At 38.7% G+C, this 20,451-nt stretch overlaps 2 protein-coding genes across 2 annotated transcripts; one reads left to right on the top strand and one right to left on the bottom strand.

Annotated features, from left to right (window-relative positions):
• Positions 1-298: 298 nt before the first annotated feature.
• Positions 299-12,190, top strand: LOC119882066 (putative solute carrier family 22 member 31; the record flags this gene model as incomplete). Its single annotated transcript, XM_038692080.1, is given in 7 exon segments — positions 299-453; positions 5,655-5,823; positions 6,595-6,740; positions 8,313-8,421; positions 8,568-8,782; positions 9,391-9,502; positions 9,828-12,190. Coding segments are annotated over 7 exon segments (1,351 nt in total), but the record flags the coding sequence as incomplete, so codon positions are not given.
• A 42-nt stretch (positions 12,191-12,232) lies between these two features.
• Positions 12,233-20,142, bottom strand: LOC119882067 (dipeptidase 1-like). The gene is made up of 10 exons (XM_038692082.1): positions 19,334-20,142; positions 18,793-18,919; positions 17,560-17,692; positions 17,293-17,443; positions 15,398-15,467; positions 14,750-14,926; positions 13,409-13,493; positions 13,227-13,302; positions 12,959-13,094; positions 12,233-12,487 (listed from the first exon to the last, which is right to left on the bottom strand). Exons 1-10 carry the CDS (start codon positions 19,459-19,461, stop codon positions 12,308-12,310), a joined length of 1,263 nt encoding a protein of 420 aa, XP_038548010.1. The 5' UTR covers positions 19,462-20,142; the 3' UTR covers positions 12,233-12,307.
• Positions 20,143-20,451: the final 309 nt, after the last annotated feature.

The raw sequence follows: 20,451 nt of genomic DNA, 5'->3' as shown, positions 1-20,451 counted from the left end.
TCTCACACCTAGCTAGTTAGCCAGCTAGGTAGTAGCATGTGCAGCCTTGTTATGCTAAATAAATAAGCGTGTTGTATTATGTTCTGGATTTATTTACAGTAGCAGCTAGATCATAAACTCAGAATTTCATTGTTGTTGCTCTAGCAAACAGGAGCTAACTTGCTAAATCTTGTTGCAGTTGTTCAGATTGCTAGTTTAAGAGGCAGGAGGCATTTTTCCATAATTGTCCATAATTTCACTTACTGTATGTACTTGATTGAAAGATGATAGCAATGTTACTGTGCACGTGTGTTTTTAGGTTGGGTCGTCGGCGCTGTTTCGTCCTCTCCATCAGTCTGTCCAGTCTATTAGGGGTGGCCGTGTGTTTGTCCAACAGTGCGGTGGTGTTTCTGCTGCTGCGCCTCTCTCAGGGCTCCATGCTCGCTGGGGTATTTGTATCCTCGTACATTGCTCGTGAGTATCCTGCACGCGCATTTAAGCATTGTCCCACTTATCCAACAGTTATGTTTCCTGCAGCCTTATTCAGTAAGCGACTTCTCTGGTGGATTTTAAAAATAACAACCTCCGCTTCCTCCCCTACTCACTTCTGTTGTTATTTTAGAGAACACTTTTGGATCCTGCATTTTGTTGGCTGGCACTGTGTTTATGCAGATGTTTAGTTTTTATATATATCCCCAAAAAATTACATGAAGTTGCAAAGCAACTTGAGCTAGATGAGAGGCAGATGAGTAAATAAAATAGAGAATAGTGACACAGTTCAAGATATGCTGCTGTTTGTTATTATGTTAAACCCCACATGTTCTTGGCCTCAGTATTAAAGCCTTCTCTCACCAACTGATGGTTGAGTAAATTTGGATTTATCTTGTATTAAGGATTTTCTGCAGCCATTGTTTAGCCAAAATATTGTGATAATATGTATAATTCCTCTTGCAGAATATCTAATGTTATGTAAATGTTACATAATGTTAATGTTGTTAATCGTGGTCTTGTGATTCCCAGGGTAAAATAAAATGCTGGTTGCATACATGTAGGTTCTTGAGTTTGTGTTTGAGCAGACTGCCAGCAGCTGCACAGTCAGTAGTAACAGTTTGTTTGACTGATTTATGCAGTCAAAACAAAGTATTCAGATTGTGAGCTAAACTGAATAAAAATGCCACAATGCAAGCCTTTTGACCCAGCTAACCATCTTATCAGTCAAAGATAAGAAAAGTCCAATTGTGACCTTACAGAAGCAAATAATAAATCCTGCCTATCTTTATACTACCATCTTATCTTTATATGTTTAAGCACAAATCAGACTTTATGCTTTTATATCTGATGGCTGAAAGTCAAGGCAATATAATTACAGTTAAAAGTCAGTTTAATGTATATGCTACAATTATTTACTAGTGAAAGGCAAGGGAATTGTTTTATTGTCTTTCCAGGTGATAGAAGACTGTACAGTATCTTTGTTATACCACCAGTGAGATTAATATCTCCCTCTTACATTTTGTAATAGTTCTTGTTTGTTCTCATGGTAGGATTTATCAGGTTTAGCTACAAGATGAAAGATTTATATTCAGTTTAACTGTATTTTACCTTGAAATTGTCCTCAGCATCAGTGGCAAAACCAAACATACTTTTTAATTATGGCATCAAAGATTGAATAGGCACATCTATTAAAAAAGATCTTGTGTGCTCTGTAACCTCTACTTACATGAAATAAAGTTATGTTTTTCTTAACAGTATATTATGTTAAGGGATGTTATAGATCCATTTAACCGCATAATGTTCCGGAGGTTATCTGTAATCACACATCTCCTCCCCACTGGATGTTTTTTGTGAATTTGCAACAAGATCTATATCTGTATCTTTCCTCCATTCAGCTTCTGATAACAAAGAATAATCATTACCTTCATCAGATCACATCCACGAGTCAGATGAATAGCAGTTTATTATATTAAGATACTAGAAACATACAGTGGAAGCACAGAACACATTTAGTTACACATAACTCCCCCTGTTGAATGAATAAACTCTAAAACACACGGTTGTCCAGTCACAAACTTGGTAGAGCTGAAAAGTAGAGCTTTTGGAGATTCATCCTTCTAAGGTATTTGGTTATGGACAGCCCAACCAAATTTAAAATTGGCACAGCAACTACTACTGCTGCTTTGTCTTATTTCTCACTTCTGTTCCAGTGTACCTAACTGCATAAAGCCTGAGACTATTTGTCATCTCTATACTGGCTCCAGACCTTAGAATCAACACCCACATCTCCGATTTGTACAACAATTTAAAAAATGGCAGTTCGGTCTGATTATCAGACCTCTCAGGACGTTGACTGCATTTAACTGGGACTAAATACTGGAGGCTCCAATACACAGACCTGGAGCCAAAAAACTGTACCACTAAGGCATTAGGTTATTCTTTATACAATAAAATAAAAACAAATACTACTGTATTGAATTATTAGACAATTTATAACAGTGGTGTGTCTGTCCAGTGAGCTTTATTAGCACATATTAATATATAGTGAACAGATTTGCTCGCTGGTCACATTGCAGCAGAATTAAGTATCATTTCACAATCATAGAGCTCTTCTCTGATGCAATGCACATAGGAAATGGATGAGATACTCACACCTGCAAAGAAAATACAATGAACACTTGGTGGTTTAGAGTTACAGCAAACACTCCTTGAGCAGCTACTTTATGAGAAATGTAACAGAAGAGCAACTGTCTGTTTCCAGCGCAGCCAATTAGTCATGTCATTTTAATAATTATTCTGTCAGTAGTAATTGGAAACACCATCTGATTGTATGGTGCACATGGCACAAGTAGTTTTACAAAGCAAAATGTAGGTAACACTGGATTACATGCTTAATTGTTTCCTGTGAGTCCTGTGTATGTTTAAAGGCTATTTGAATCCAGTGCAAGAATGGCGGCCCCTGCCACCAACATAGAAAGCCACTATAAACGTACGTAATTACAGAATGTTAATGCATTGAATGGTTAATGCTGAGAAATATACTGTAGTTTTGAGTAGAGTAATGCAAATTGATCTGCTAAAATGAAATATGTGGACATGCCCATCTTTTGCGTGGGTTGTGGGAGAATTTCAGCTGATGATGAACTAAAGTGTGTTGTGCTGAGCTGTGACTGACAACAGGCAGCTGGTTGGTTTCTCTTTACTTCTACCTCTCAGCTGTTCTCCTTTAGGGGATCACTGGTGATCAACCCATCTGTGATGAATCTTTAGTGCCCCTACTTAAGCATGAGTTGATCTATGATGAGATCCCTGTGGCTGGTTGGGAATCCATAATGTATCACATTCAGTGTGTTTTCTTTCTGTAACTGTCTTATACAAGAGCATAGGTATGTAATTCACATTAGCGTTTGTAGAAACGGTACACAATACTGCATGAGAGGATGTGGTACTAGGTAGTGCAGTGTTAAAGTGGTCTCATCTGGTATACACATACACTTTTTGCTGTTTTTGACATACGTACGTACTCCCACATTCCTGTGAGGTCAGGGCCAGATTGAGTCCAGATTTATTTGTTTAAGGTGACGCTGATGGGCGGGATGAGGGCCTGAGAGAAATGGTTCTCAGTGATGTCCTGCCAGCGCTGCTCCTCCACACAAAGGAGAAAACACTAGCAGGACAGAGCCGAAGGCCAGGAAGTGAGCAGGAACTCAGCATCTCCCCCCACCTCGAAAGGGAGGTAGTAGAAAGTGAACCAGAGCTCTGGGAGGAAGGGGGTGAAAGTTCAGCAGAAACTCACACAGCTTGACAGACTCCCAAACATGTTTACATCCATTCTTTATCTCCTAGCAGCTTTATCTAGCTTGTTGAGCTTTGCATTCTTTTTTTTTTTATTTTATTTTGTTTGCTTTATACTAGCAAACACACTGCAAGGAGGTTGTAGCAAAAAGAAAGGGAGGATGGATTTCACATTATAGGACATTTAATTGTTGAGTTTTTGCAAGACTCCTGTTTGGGGACCCTAGGTCTGAGCGCCAATGGGTAGAAATAAGGGTCCCCAACGTGAGACGTAACTTCCTTAGCAAGCGAATAGGCTACTACTTTTTTGGTTAATGTAACTCTTTCGCTCAGAATGAGAAGGTAACAGTTACATGTTATGTGTAAAAATCAGCTATAAGAAATGTTCTGGCATTACAGGGCACATAACTTTATCTTCAGTCTGTTATAAAGATGTTTGTAACTAACATTTGTAACAGCATTTTAACATTAGCAAGGTGTGGAAAAGTGAGGATCCAACTTAATGCGAAGATTGCACGTTCAACAGCTTGTCAATTAAGTAATTACAATGTTATGTTTTTATCGTGAGCAGGAAAGAGTTAAAATAAAATACTGGAAAATGTGATTTTCTATCTTATGGATCCATTTTGAAACAGTATGAGTTTAAGCACATGGAATTCACTGAAATCAAGCGCTTGGGTTATGTTTTTAGTTTTATTCCAGAGGATGTATTACCCCCTTAACGCAGATTGTCGCAAATTCACATCACACTGCTTCCATTCAAGACTGCTGCTGCTCGGATGTATTCCCCCAATGCTAGTTTATGCATATTCAATACGTACCTGGGAACCTTTTGCAAGTACGGATTTCTTGTTTTGCCTTTTTTCGCTAATTTGCATAATTATTACATCATAGGGGGGTGGTGATGGGGCAGTGGATAAGAAGCATGCCGTTGGTGTGAGAGACCCGGGTTCAACTCACCAATGTGACACGTCCGCCAACATGTCCCTGAGCAAGACACTTAACCTCTAGTTGCTCCAGAGTCGTGCGACCATAAATAGCAATTGTATGTCGCTTTGGATAAAAGCGTCAGCTAAATGAATGAAATGTAAATGTACCTGAATTTTTATCTATCCTTTGTTCTATAGACGATAACAATCTCCACTTAATTTGGCATCAGCTTGAAAGCAAATGAAAATTAAAATAATATATTTTCCTATATAATTGCTAATAAATTCAGGCTTCAAGGGGTTAAAATCTGGTTCACATTGTTTTGTAAGGCTAGCGTGAATGTCAGAGTTACAATTTGAAATATGGGAGTTTATTGTAGCTGAGGTTTGGTAAAAAGTTGGCACTTGGGAACTGGGTAAAATACATGAATTTAATATATTTGCTTATTGTAATTATCCCAAGAGGTTGGTTTTCCACACAATAATGCCATTCATTTGAAAATGAGAAAAAGGATCTTGAATGCCTTTTTTTGTTATTTCTTATTATCTACTTATGATGTTAGATATATGTTTAATCTTGTTGTTACTGTTTGTTTCCAAATAATTAAAAAGAGAGTACTAGTACAGACACTTCTACAGTAGTTCTTGAATTGGACTGTTCTGTCCTCCTGGGGGGAGAAAAAAAATCAAAATAACAGTTGGCAGATTGTTGTGTAGGCGGGTGGGATGTAAATCACAAAATGTCATAATATGAAAAAAGCAGATGCCTTTATTAGTGTTACCAACCATACACATAACCTGTGTTTACTTGAAGGTTGAATCCATCCAATAAAAACACATACAGCCTGTAGCCTCATGTGCTAAGGAATCCATGTCCTGACAGGCAATGGATTGGTTTTGGACAGATGTGTTAGTTGTGCTTCAGCTGTGATTTGATCTCTATCTTTCATCTCCCCTCAGGGTTGGAGCTGTGTGACCCTTCCCATCGTCTCATGGTTGCCATGGTCAGCGGCTTCTTCGGCGTGTTCGCAGAGCTGCTGTTGCCAGGCATCGCTGTTCTGTGCCGCGACTGGCCCGTACTACAGGCTGTGGCCACTTTGCCTCTGCTCCTGCTGCTCTCCTATTGGTGGTGAGTCAGGTGATAATATGTGGGGTGCATTGGAAGCGTTAAGGGCAGTTTATCATTTCACAGTGGTGCTCATTATACCAGTCTCCAGTTTTGACAGTTTGATATGTTTGATCTTTTAGGAGTTGCTCTTGTGTAAAGCTCACACCTTCTAACAGCTTCACCTGAAATTACGTGTAGCCACATGTTAGAATAAATTAAATCCGCCACTCAGAGTTGGTTTAGTTGCTTGTTCAGGAAGTCTCTTTGAGACCGAGGTTGCTTTTACAAGAGAGACCTGAGGACAACTTACAAATATAAAACATCACAACAAGAAAATTCAGCCACACAAAGCATTTATCACACACACAACGTTCACAAGTATTACATATCAGCAAGTACAGCCATAAAAGTCCTCAGAATGAGTGTCTTTAACTTCAGTCTGCTTCCCTTAGTAAGGTGTCTTGAGTTTGTAAGAGGAACTTATCAAGCTTACAAATACTGTGCTCTGTAGTCATGGGTATTGGCTCTGAACTCAACTAAGGATGTAAAATATCCGGGCAACTTACAAGACTATGAATGAAACCACAGGTATGCCATGCCTTCTAAATGTCAGTGATAAAGCGATATGACAGTGACAACCTTTTATATATTCTTGTCTTCTCTTCCTTGTATCAGGAACAAAACACGCATTTTGTGCATGTCTTTATCTTTTCACCATCTGTGTTGATGATACAGAGAATGTTTGGGCTCTGTGTCTCTCTGAGGTATGATAACGCAGTTGGTTTTCCTCAGCTGTGCATCAGTGTTTCCTGAGTCCCCTCGCTGGCTGCTGGCCACAGCTCAGATCTCTCAGGTGAAGAGGAGCCTCCAGGAATTCTCCACCAGGAACGGTGTTTGTCTGCGAGAAGAAATCTACCCCGCTGAAACCCTGCTGTCAGGTATACACACACGCGCACTCACACAAAAGCTTGTGTATGCACACACTGACAAAAACTGGTTTCAAGGTGGGGGTTTTTTAATGGGAAAAGTTTAAAACAATTCTAAACTGTTCCAAAAAAAGACACAAGGCTCTCATCCTACATTTACAGTGAACTCAAAGCATGATGGGCCCTGTCATATTTTGGATTTGATCAACATGAAATCCCTGTTTTTCTTTTCTATCAAAATTCCATCCATCCTGTACTTTACATGTTGTTTTGTCAGAGTAACTTAAATACCCATATCCTTGCTATCATTAGACCACTTGTTAGTTTATTGTTCCCACATAAATCCATAAAAAACATAAAAGCAGAAAATCCTAACAAAAAAACTATGACCAATAAATTAGTGGCATTGTTGCTAGGAAAAATTAAAAACTTAATCGATTTATCAAAATAGTTGCGGATTCATTTTCTGACTAATCAATTTATTGTTTCAGCTCTAATCTAAGTCGTTCTTGTTTGCTCGACAAGTTTCGCCCTGTGCAAACCACTGTCCTAGGTTGTGCCTTGACAAACCTCTAAACTTGACTGCTGTAATGATTTTCAAATTCATCTGTTGTGGAGATTATAACATTTCTTGCTCTGTTTTAAGTGAATGCAGAAATGACCTGAGCCTGAAATGACATTAGAGCATGTTAGTTCTGCTGAATGCATGTTTCTTTCAAGTTTAAGCAATTCCCAATTCTGTATTGTACAGTGATTCAAGAGAAAAGGTTGGGGTTGCATACATCTCATTTCTGTGTATATACTGCAGCGTAACCCTCTTTCTGTAAAATTTTTTTATTATTTATTATTGTACAGTACAGTTTCAATACATTTTTACGTTAACATGTCAGTGCTAGAAAACTTGACATGTAAGTAGTTTAAAGACTGAAAAAGATGTGTTTTGCTGTCCTCTCCCAACATCACTGATAAGTGTGGTTGGGCCTGGTCAGAAATGTGCTCTGTTGAACCTGTAACCACACCCAACAGTGATCATACTGTGTCCTGGAGTATACCTGCACAGCAAGGGGAAAAGTCAAACCACTCATGGTCATCAAAAACAAGATTTTCAGGGGGTGTTAAGTTACTCTTTAGGGGCTATGTGTAATTTTTCAATGAAATGACTTATTAATAAATCACTTTTACTTCCTTGTCAGCGGACTGTAACCTCACTTAGAAACGAACCACACGCCTGTTTTCTCTGTTACTGTTGAGAACACGTACAAGTACACACCTGGTTGCAATCTAAAAAACTGCACCTCTAGTGGCTGCTGAAAACTACATATTACACCTTAAAGAGATTGTAGGATGAGTTGAAAAGACATATTGCGTTAATGGGGCTATTACATGATGTCTCCTTTAATTTGGGCTTTTGGAGTTGTGATGTGTTGCTTGAGCTCATTGATTCATTACAATTGTAATATTGCAGCCATTAGTAGGATTTGTAACAAATTTGAACCCTTCATTAAACCCTGCTCAGTTATACATAGCCCAAAAACCTTTGCATCTTCAGGGATACGTTGAATTCTTTAGTTTTTCTGTTTACAGAGATAGATTCAGCATACGGAGAAGACTGGCAGCCAAGGTATTTGTCAGTTCTGGAGCTGCGTAGGACTCGTGTTATCTGGAAGAACTGCCTCATCCTCAGCTTCACGCTGTGAGTTTTTATTCTGTGTGAAAAGGGATGTCAATTGCACTTCATTGATTTAACCCCTGAAGTCTCTGTTTCATAATAAAAGTGACAAGCAGTGTGTTTTGGTATTATAGATGTGTATGGTCTTAACTCTCATGTCCCTCCTCCAGGTTCATTGGAACAGGCATCCAGTACTGTTTCACCAGAAACCTGCATAGTTATTCCACCAACTTCTACTTTAGCTACTTTCTCCGAGTGATAACTGGAGCATTGGCGTGCATCTTCATCTGCTTGACTGTCGATCACTTTGGTCGGCGTGGTATGCTTCTGCTCTCTGCCATCATCACTGGACTGTCATCGCTGCTGCTGCTGGCCCTCACTCAGTGTACGTTACATCCACGTATTTTGTTTACAATATTATTTTACTTTGATAACCTTTGGGCGTCAAACTTAATCCTCTATCAACCTCTGCCATTTTCTGTTATGGCTTCTGCCAATGATGAGCCATTTTTGTTGTTTTAACTACCTCCAAACAGTGGAAGTGGTTAAAAGAAATTACATCTTTATGTTAAGACTTCTTTTTGACAGGTGACATACATTTTCCATTGTCTAACATGTTAATTGGAAAGTGACAGTGAAAACCAGTACAGTAAGTTCATTGATTTAACTTGAACTAATGAGTGCGTTTCCAGATAGATAGATAGATAGATAGATAGATATCTGATTATTTCAAAGTTAATTGGATCACTAATGTAATTGTGTTCCTTGAAGTGGAAACAGAAATGAGCGAAATGACGATGGAGAAGTTCCACAATCAACTCAACAACATATTTTGTAGTAGAAAGCAAAAAATAATTAGATAAAAACAGATTTTTTTGATTTCATACTCTGACAAATGTCTCACACCAGAAAATGTTGATTCTCTCTGCTGTAAATGGTACTGCGGTTAGATTAAGATTAAGAAGTTAGTCTGTTGTTCTTTTTATGTGTCAGACCTACATGGTGGCCTGGTGTTGGTACTCTCTGTCGTGGGTCTGCTGTTCTCTCAGGCTCTCGCCATGCTCAGCATGTTCTTTGCCTGTGAGGTGATGCCCACTGTGGTCCGGTAAGTGTCTGTCGTCTTGACGAAAGTGACGAGGCTGTCGATATATTTTTCTTGTTGTCAACAAATCCCATAAAGAGACCAAAAATGATATAGCATGTTTTGAATGTGTATTAATCCCCTTGTAAAAATAATCATGTTCACTACTGTTTGAGTAACATTTAATAAAATTTACAGTGCCTAGCCTTTAAAAATAAAACTATTTTCAAAGATTTATGTGTTCTGGAGGAACAAATAGGCTTGAGAGGGTAGGGAAATTGAAAAGTATAGAGATACAGAAAATGATTTTTGTTCTCTTTTTCCTGCCACTCTTTCCTCTCTCTATCAGAGGTGGTTGTCTTGGCCTGGTGCTGGCAACGGGTTGTGTTGGCATGGCCGCCTCCTCCCTAATGGAGCTACAGAATAACGGCGGCTACTTCCTCCACCATGTCATCTTCGCTTCCTTTGCCGTCCTTTCCGTTCTCTGCATAATGCTCCTACCTGAAAGCAAACGCAAGACACTCCCAGACTCCCTGAAGGAGGGCGAGAGCCAGCGCCGGCCTCCACTCTTCCTGGCACGGCCCAACAGGGACAGCCTGCCGTTACTGTGCACCCGGCCCCCTTTGTCGGAGTACAACCCTGATAACTATTCCCGCTTGGTCTCTGCCACCAGGAGGATGTTAATTACGGATAATTTGCCTTACAGGATCACTGCGCCAAGTCATGCCCCTCTGCTGTCGGACAGTCCAGCACAGGGACAAGAGAATGGGACACTGACAGAGGATATATCTTAACCTAACAGACCCTTCTCATCCCCATCCCCATCTCCATTATTATCTGAGTCACTGACAGGTCATAACTCAACTAAAGAACCGACCTCGGTTTGGATGCAGTGCACTTTAGAGTGATGGCTCAAAATTTGTCAATTTCCAGCATTATATCAGTCTGTTCCTGTTTTTTACACTTGAAGCCGTTACTATGTGTGGTTGCTTTTTCTCATGGATTCAGGTGATGCACTGAAAAACAATGGCCATCTTTTGCTAAAGTGTTATCCAAACCTTTTTTTTTTTCTAAAATGGAGTGCAGTCAAGGTCATGCTGCTCCTCTGTGTGGACGCATTCAGTCCAAATTGTGATACACCAGTTTCACAAGAGGAGCTCACTCAACCGTGCAGCTGCTGTGGATCATGTGAGCAGCAGCCCTTTTGTCCATTTATTAGTAACCCATGTAATTTTCATTAGGTCTGTCCGTCTGATTCACCAGCAGTGCCTCAGAGCTGAGAAGAAGCACCAAGACACACAAGACTGGTTCAAACCATTGTTGTAAAGTCTTGTGTTATACTTGCAAAAGCACACATGAGGGCGCTAAATGATGCACCGGTCCTCTAGCAAACCTTGTTAATCCAAATATTTAACTTAAGTATTTGGCCAAATGATGGGCTGTGATATGAGTGGAAAAAATAATACCATATTACCAGCAAGAGGATAGTGAATCTGTCCAATCTATAAACCACTTTATAAGGTTACAAAATTATTTAAAAGGTGCTTTTTTTTTTTTTCTCAATTTGCAAATGCCCTGACCACTGTAGCTGGCAGACACAAGGTTAATCCCTACTCTGTCTTGTAGTGATTATGAATTGTGTCGTTGTTATATTAGTTAAAATTAATATCACTGGTTTCAATGCTTCAGAATTTAACAGGACAGGAAATGAAGAGCATTAGATATTTTTTGACTGCCTGATACAACAGAAATCTTCTTTTTCCTAATTAATTTTAAATGGTAAGGACAATTCTACTTGATAATGCTTTTAAATCTTGTGACACTGTTAAAGAAAGGATACTGAACTATTCAAGGCTGCTGTGTGTGTGTGTGTGTGTGTGTGTGTGTGTGTGTGTGTGTGTGTGTGTGTGTGTGTGTGCGCGTGGGTGTGTATACTAGGAGAAAAACACACCACTTGATCGGCCTTCAGGAGATTTCACTGTATAATAATAGTTTAATGTGCAGGCCGTCAATTTATAATTTTAATTCATTGAGCAAACCAAGGTGCTTTTGTATTGATTGAAGGTCCTGCAGTTGGTCAGAGAAACATGTTAACATTTGTTATGTTGGAACTCTGTTTCCATAGACTTTTTGTTTGCCTATGTACTTGCGAAATGAAGCCTTAGGAACTAAGAAATATTAACTTGACCATCAGGCAATCACTTCATCACAGAGCTAAATCAAAATCTAAAAATGGAGCACTTAATTTGCTAAATATATTAAATCTGCAATTCACCAAAATTGAAGTTAAGAAGCCACAAGGATGTTTTACATCTATTGGGCGTTACCCACTCAGAACACTAGATGGTGCGCTACTCTTGAAAATATGGATATGTACTGTTCTATGTCCTGCAAAAATGTCACTATATTGATGTTGAGGAAAATTTTTGTCTGCGCATTTAAATTATACTCATTTGACTCTGTTCATACATCATTATCACACACTTAACATTTGCCTACATCATCCTCTGTCAGTCTTATTGGTGGGATTAAACAGCCAAATGAGTTGAATAAACTCAACTTGGTATGACATGATGATCATTGTGCTGCTGTCTTTGTCGTCGTAACTGTAACGCTGTTGTAAGGTACTGTTTTCTGGTCATTTTTAGTAAAGTTAACCTGCAGACAATGAGCTGTAAAAACAAAAAAACAATAAACTGAAACTATTCAGTATTTCTGTCAATGCTTAGAGGAATTTGGAAAACATCCAGACAATTAAAACAGAGGGTTTCCCATTTTATTAGTATTCATGGACCAACTCTTGACGTACATACCAGCAGGTACAAAAAGCTATAAAGCTGTTAATGCTATAAGAGCCTGGAGAGCCAGAGTGAGCAGAAGGGCCAGTGCACTAAGTGAATGGACAGCTCCAGCGTTTCTGTAACCGTAGCTCATCCTACATGAGTTCTTCACCTCATCATATGGAATAAGAACATCATCTGGACTCACGCCTTTCAGACTGTCACGGACCTGACACAAAGAGAAGACTTGTCAGGCATCTGACAGAAACACAGGCTGACAGGTGTGTGCATTCAGTCACTGGATCCACCTGCTACCAAAGCACCATTATAAAAAGATACAATTTGACCGTGTTAACTTTTATGACTTATCAGTATTTAATCTCCATATCAGTACCTCTGCGTATTTGAATGCACCTCTGTATACAACAGTTTTTACTGCTTTTAACTGATCTGCTTTATGTCTTTTTGGTTTTACTTTACATTTCTGCAGCCACCACAGAAAGTACAAGAGTGAGTTATGCTATATTTCCAGGAAGAGTAGTGTGTCCTGCAACTAGTAAACTGATCTGGTTGTGTAAACTTCCCCTTAGAGGAAAAAGTCAAGAAATAAAGTCAATGGTGCTGCGCAAATATGCAATGCAAAGCAGCAGTCTGGTATTATCGCATGGTGCTTGAAGTGATAGCAGAAAGTGTTCCTCACCCCCTCAACCTCTTCTAGTACACGAAGCAGGTTGTTTCCCAGAGCAGCTTTGACCTCCTCATCAGTCCATCCTCTCCTCAGCAGTTCAGCCACAACTTTGGGCACCTTGGACACGTCCTCCAGACCCTCTGGTAGTCTGACAGGGAAATATGATTGTAATTCAGTTACCTTTAATCACTTTAGTAATTAATTGTCTTTTACTATTTCATCACAGCTTTCCAGTTGTTGTGGGCAGTTTCAAGTTAACATTTGAATGTTTTATACTCACCTATTAACCCCATCATAATCTCCCCCAAAGCCAATGATGCCCACCCCGGCCACTTTCTTTATATAGTCAAAATGATCTAGGATGAAAGTGGTTATTGTGAGAATAAAGTGGATGAACACTGAAAGAACAATAAATGTTCATAATTAACCAAGTTTACAGTAGGTGTCATAACAGCAGTTTACCAGCTACATCTGAGATGCTCGCCGTCTTGTCGCATTTCACATAGTCATTGTAGAAGTTCACCATGACGATTCCACCCGTTTCATTCTGGCGAGACAGACAGGGCAGGGAAACACTTACTGACCCAGAAACTCAGATCTATAGAATGGTACGAGACACTGCATCATTTCTGCTTGGTTAGTCTGGGAAAGAATTCTGACTCTCAGCAATCCAAGTACACCATGGTATTGACCTCTGCTTTCTTATCTCTTGTATTGCCTGTCTGCTGGTTATAACTGAGCTGCTTTATCTGTTTTTTATTTTACAATACTGCACAATAACCTCCATGTTTATAGTTTTATTGACTTAAACCGGGAACTGCCATTATGAAGGAATCATTTGAACTAGACACAATGTGTTGATTTACCGCTTTCAACCCTTTAGTGACAAGCCATTTACAGGCCTGTTCTGTTCTCTGGGAGCAGCAAAAGGCAGGATATGTTTTCAAAGGGCTTAACAGCTTCAATAGGCTGGCTGTTTATTGTCTTCTGATTTCTTCTTCTTTATATCCAAATCCCATCTAACATCAGTGGTGGAAAGTAGCTCAGTAACATTTAGTCAAGCACAAGTCAAGTTATTACCAGTAGCTGCTTTTCACATTAAACTTTGACATAAACAAATAAGCTTATAAAGTGCAATATATTGTTGTCAGTTAAACCAATTTTCCCCAACCTTTTTGGCCTGTGAACCCTTACACAAAAAGCTGTCTAGTTGGGGCCCCTTGTTAGAATTTCGGTGTCTGAGTTGTTGAAAAGAAACATGTCCCTTCTAAGCTTCTCGGATTGTTTCATTTTAATAATTGTTCAAGGCCCAAAAAGGGTTAAAAGATCTAATATTTCACAAAAAAGCAAAGATTGATATTTATCTTGTCACCCTGTGAGCAGGCCCTGAAGCCTAGGTTGGGAACCACTGGACTAAATTACCTAACTGCATAAAGTAGCTAAAACAAGCTTCACCTCAATCAGCTACAGTGAAATACTACTTACACATTACTGCCTCCGTATTAGTGTTCTAATAGTGTAATATATAATATATCACACACAGGGGCCATATTTCTGAATAATGAGAAAATACGTTTACTGGAGCAAAACTGAATGCAGGACTTTTACTTGTAAGGATGTTATTTTAATTGTCATACTGGTACTTTTACTTAAGTAAAGTATCTGAATGCTCTGACTAGTATACCTTTTTCCATACTCTTCAGCCTTGTTACTGCCTTGCTGCTTCTTTCACTTTCCCTCCACTTTCTGTATTCTTAGCCTTGAACCCCAACCACACACGCAGACACACACACACACTCTCACCACTCTCTGCAGGACTTCATCAGGGACATTCCTCTTGTGTGGACAGATGCCATAGGCGGAAGAGTGGCTGAAGATGACCGGAGCTTTAGACATGTTCAGCACTTGGTTCATCACTGTTACGGTCACATGAGCCAGGTCGATCAGCATCCCCAGACGGTTCATTTCCAAAATTAGTTGCTGTTGTAGGCAAGCACTATGATTGTTATATGATCTATATATAGCCTAAAGTGGTGGACTCAGCATAAAAACACACATTAAATCTACTTTCATTCAATGTTGGAAGACAATAAAACATGAGACCTGAATACTTTTTATAGACACTCTATCTAGTAGGATGATAAATGCAGCATAAAATACAAATATTACTTTGTATGTATTTTTACATATACCTAGGTACATGTATCTATATTGGATCGGTAATTCTTTTTATATATGTATTTATTCTTATGCTACGACACACTTTTACTAGAAAAATTGTGACAGAACAGATATTTTGGGTTTTATACAACTTGGAAGTAATGTTTGGTCACATCTGTAATAAACTGAAGTTGAATAAACTCCATTGGGAGTAAACCAACATTAAAGTATCAATCTGTAACTTATTACACTTTAAAAGTATAATTTGCCCATCCCTGCTTGTAAACTGACCTTTCCAAACGGAGATAGGCCATTGTGTTGAGATGGCTCTGATCCAGTGTCCACAAGCCAGTTATCTGCCCTGACAAGTGGGGAAAAAACCAAATGATTAAATTAGATTTGATTTGTAGGTTTTACCGAAGAATAATCAGTGATGTTGTCTCTAACCAGGAAACTACATTTAAGTAGTAGACTTTATTCCCAAGTAAATTTGGATTTTCAAAGACCACATACTGTGTTTGCATTGGGTAAGTTACAAGTACATAAACTCATACAGACCAAAGTAGTTAACAATAGGCAGGTGAAAAAAAATATACACAGATACAGTTTAGGAGGTGTGAGTGAGACATGCTTTCATTTGCTTAAGTATAGTTCACAGCCACCTATAGTTACAATTAATTTAGCCAGTTAAAGCAAATAAAAGCAGAGAATCTGATACTTCTGCATGGTGCACACAGCAGGCCTGCAGGAATCCCCCGTACTCCCCACAACACTATCTGATATCTAACCGACCATGACGTCTGATTGGAACACACCACACAGATTAGAAACTGAGTAGTAGTAGACTTGATCAGAGCTGAAATTATTTGTATATAAGTTTAGTAAGTTCAACAGAAAATTTTAACTATTTTGACACCTGATTAATCGTCTTGATTCATTCATTCACTTTTCATACAAAAGTACAAAACATTTAATAGTTCCAGCTTCTCAAAAGTCAGGATTTGCAGCCTTTTTTTTTTCTTGTCTTAAGTATCAGTAAACTGAATAATTTGGAGGTAATGAAATAATGAAAATAATCATTAGTTGCAGCCCTATATAAAATAGTTTAAAATTAGCTCTACCTCAATCAACTACCACAATGAGATGCTGCTTTACACACACACACAATAAAACACATTAATGCATGAATAATAATAACCTAATGATATATATCGATCACAGACATTTTCCTGCACTGGATACTTTTACTTTTGAAACTTGAAGTATATCTTCCTTATAATAATACTCACAGACATTTACTTAAAGGTTCAGTGTGTAAGTTTTAGTGGCATCTAGTGGTGAGGATTGCAAATTGCAACCAGTGGCTCACAGTGCATTCACGTGCTCCTTGGATGGTCCCATTTCCCGAGTTGTGAATTCGTTCTTCTGACTTCAGTGTGTGTTCATGTGAAGTCAGAATCTGGAATCAACATGGACGCTACTACAAAGATGTGTTGGATTGGCATTATCAGAGCATATAAACAACACGCAGACATCTAGTTCACTCTACATGGACAGCAAACTAACCGTTACAACTATATTACAAAATATGTATATGCAACACGTGATTTTGCACAAATCAAAGTTCTGTATAGTTCTTCATGTCCCATGTACACTTTATTTCTCTTTTTGCAGTAAAGTTTTAAGGAGGGAGAAAAGATTCTGCTACTACTACTACTAAAGTTATTTATTCTTCTTCCTCTTCTTCTTCGTACGTATTCAACGTAGTGACGAAACGCACTCTGAAGAGCCATTTGGGCTACTGTAGAAACATGGCAGTGCAACATGGCGACATCCATGTAATAGGACCCACGGTATATGTAGACAGAAATGGCTCATTCTAAGGTAATAAACAGTTCATCATGTAAGGTCTTTTTATACCACTAAAACAAAGTTATGGATTTAATGTTTTAACGATTTCTCTCAATGGATTCCCCTAAATATTACACACTGAACCTTTAAATAACATTTTTTTATGTAGGACTTTAACTTATATTGGAGTATTTTTACAGTGTGGGATCTGGATACTTCCTCTACAGCTGGCTCAGGGACAAATACCCTCCTATGAGCACACACCCGAACACGCACTTTGTGATTCTTGTATGAGGGTCACCTGTATTTTTCTCTCTGTGTTTGTGGGCTCTTACCAGGGTGTGTTGCAGGAGTGTGTGAGTGTGAGGTAGCGGACCCCGAGCAGGTACATAGTGCGCAGGGTGCCCAGACTGCTGTCGATGGAGTGACCTCCCTCCACCCCAATCAAACTGGCTGTCTTGTTCATTCTGAAGGCCGCCACAATGTCTGTGCAGACATGAGAGATGATGTGTGATTCAGCCAGGAAGCAGAGACAAACAAAATATAAGTGGCACTATTTTTTTTAATGTCTCTGATATTACTAGCACAGGTAAACGTCTCACCTTGCCTACTGGTGGCAAACATGAAGATTTCTGGGTATTTTTGACACATCCTGTGAATCACATCTATCTGCTCCAGTGTTTGTCTGACAGCATCTTTGTACTGAGTGTCACAGGGAACATAGGCTGACCAGAACTGAAAGAGAAACAAAAAATAATGTATGAATTATCAGCAGGGAAGGTTTAGGAAGTTGCTACGCTCCACGTCACTTTTTTGTGTGTGTGCTTTGCTTACATAACCTAATTTTTTACAAGAGATACCTGGGGAATGGCTGCATTACAAAAGGTAAAATGGAAATACACACAGTAAACAGTTCTTTTTCCCTTTTATTAAATATTTATAATTGTATTGTACTTGTATACTGCGTAGAACTGATTTGAATCATTTTATATGAAGTCAAATGTAAGGTTAAATGAAGCCAGCAGTTGCTGTGGCCAGTTGTGACTGAATGAATCTACCGAACAGAAACATAAATGTATTGAAATAAAGCTGAAATTGACGTAACTGTGAACACTGTTTTTTATTTGTGTACACCAGTTCAAGCTCCCATAGTGATGTCAGTGTCTAATCTCTGTCCTCTAAGAGCAAGACAAAACAAGTTTATTCTCACATGACCATAAGGCCAACATTAACCTTTAGCTGTATATGTAAAATATTTATCTACAAAGAACCTAAGGAGTACAGAATAATATTTTGTGTGTGAAGTAGTGAAGGATAAAGTAGCATAAAATGGATCTACTCAGGTAAAATACAAATACCTCAGAAATGTGAATGTGTTTAGTTACCACTGTCAGCTGCATGAGGAAAGCCTCTTAAATTGAAGATAAAAAATTTGAATTTTGTTGTCCACGCTTGGGGCTGGGAGGTCAGTGAATGTGTGATTTAAAATGAGGTTGACTGAAAAGTTTAATCCAATTTGAGTAATAACACGGAGAATAAACAGATACTAATGAAAATAACTTTGGTACAACTTTTTTTTCTCAGCTCTGTGGCTTAAATTTCAAGCAATCAGTGTCATCCCATGATGTTTCATTAATAGTGAAAATAAGGATGTTGTTACTTAAAAGTCACGATTGCTCATGATTTACACCTCTCAATGATATGACACAATTTATTAATTTCAATATTATCTATGTTAAAAATTTGTAAAATGGCATCTGTGAAGCACATTTGAAAATTGGACTTAAAATCATAGTTTCCTTTAATTTCCCACTTCCCAGGACATTCTGATATACCTGCGCTCCCAGCCGTCCCTCCTTGATCTTAGGGATGTTGGTTTGTGTTGTTTCGAGTTTGTAAAGATCCACTTTGTTGAGCTCATTGTTGAATTTCTTTAGAAGTTGCCAAGGCAGGTCATTATGGCTGAAATCAGAAAGTAGAGTTTGCCCATATTTGTCATTAACTGTGATTTGACAGCAGAAAGGACAACTGCTTCTTTTGCTTGAGTGGCACTACAGCAAGTCCCACACACTGTCTAACTAGCAAAAATGTTTCAGTGCTCGACCTTCATCAGGAAAATGGTGTTACATAGGGAGAGTTAGACAGTGTGCGGGACTTTTCTTTGCAACTTTTGACCCACCTCTGATGCAGAGTCTCTCGTTACAGGGGTGCTGAGTGATTAACTGCTTCATTGGCACTAGAAATTACTTCTAGAAGTGAGCTTTAAGTATGAGAGTAGAATGTAAAATGTCTGCTGTTGTTGCTCATATAGCAAACAGCAGACAACAACATAACCATCATGTAAAGCCCATTACACTTAAAAGACATTTCACTTACCCATCAATGAGCGGGGTCTCAGACATCAGCTTCAGAGCTCTGGTCATGTACGGGTCCTCAGCCGACATAACGGCACAAGAGCTGACCCACAGCGCCAAATATAGGGCTGAGATAACCTTGGACAGCATTTCTTCAACTACAACTCACTATTAAATGCACTGTTCCTCTTTTATTTGCGTCCCTGATTGTTCTTCTCGTTCTATAAGTAATCCTGATTCTACCAACCAGCTGCTGAAAAGTTGTCTTTCTGGTTTGCCAATTGCCAATCTTTTAGGGTTTTTTTGTTGGTATCTATGCAGGTTCGTTCAGATTCCCACTCCAGTCTGTTTCAGCTCGATTATGCCTTTGAATATCATCTCGCTCCTCCTCTCTCCTGTGTCTGTTTCTAATAACAGTATGTCATAAAAACAGCACAGAAGCTTAAAGATTCCCACTATCCCTATAGTTGTTAGCTAGCACACGTTGGTTAATGAATAATCTACTTCTAAAGTGAACAATACATGCTTTGTACGGAAATATCTCTCCGTTTGTGATATGTCATGTGTCTTTCCTGTGACCTTCAAAAGTTCAGAAAATATCTATAAAAAAAATCCACAAGTGCTAAGCAGAACCAGCACAGTACTTTAACCAGCTTCACTATCAGGAAAAATACAAAGTTAGACTTTTATATGAAGAAGAGATTTATAAGATAACTCTCATATGAACTGAAACATAATTCATGGTCTAACAATTTGCTGGACAGTTTTGGAGAACCAAATCAAGCTATGAATTAAATCATATCAGACTTTAAAACTGACAAAACTCCAGTCTCTTAGCAACATGAAATTACCTCTATATTTATAAGAGTCTGTGTACTTACAAACAAATACATTATCATACCAATAAGTGGGCAGTTGACCTTAAACTTGCACTAATCAATGTATTTAGATCAATAATAGATCAAACGACTGATGTATAATGTGAAAGGTGTCACTCAAAGTGATGAACTCACAGAGAATTATCACCCAGCTCTGCAGCTCCCTTACACTCTATCGAGTACTTTTTAGCATATTTCAGGGGATTGTTAAGATTTTTGGTGATCAACTTGGTTCACTCTCACTGCTCTCACCGACCTTGTT

The sequence above is a fragment of the Micropterus salmoides genome, unplaced genomic scaffold (genome assembly GCF_014851395.1).
Source record: "Micropterus salmoides isolate LMB-PRFRI ecotype aquatic unplaced genomic scaffold, ASM1485139v1 Ms_hic_scaffold_2874, whole genome shotgun sequence".
In the NCBI taxonomy this organism is placed as follows: Eukaryota; Metazoa; Chordata; class Actinopteri; order Centrarchiformes; family Centrarchidae; genus Micropterus; species Micropterus salmoides.
Note: the sequence above shows the minus strand (reverse complement) of the source record. Positions and strands in the feature narration are given on the sequence as shown.

Coding starts and splice junctions, on each gene's coding strand:
- LOC119882067 (XM_038692082.1), bottom strand. CDS start 19,461: ATGCTGTCCAAGGTTATCTCAGCCCTATATTTGGCGCTGTGGGTCAGC. Junction 15,468..17,292: donor CACTCCTGCAACACACCCTG/GTAAGAGCCCAC, acceptor CCCACTTGTCAG/GGCAGATAACTGGCTTGTGG. Junction 13,095..13,226: donor GATTATGATGGGGTTAATAG/GTGAGTATAAAA, acceptor TTTCCCTGTCAG/ACTACCAGAGGGTCTGGAGG.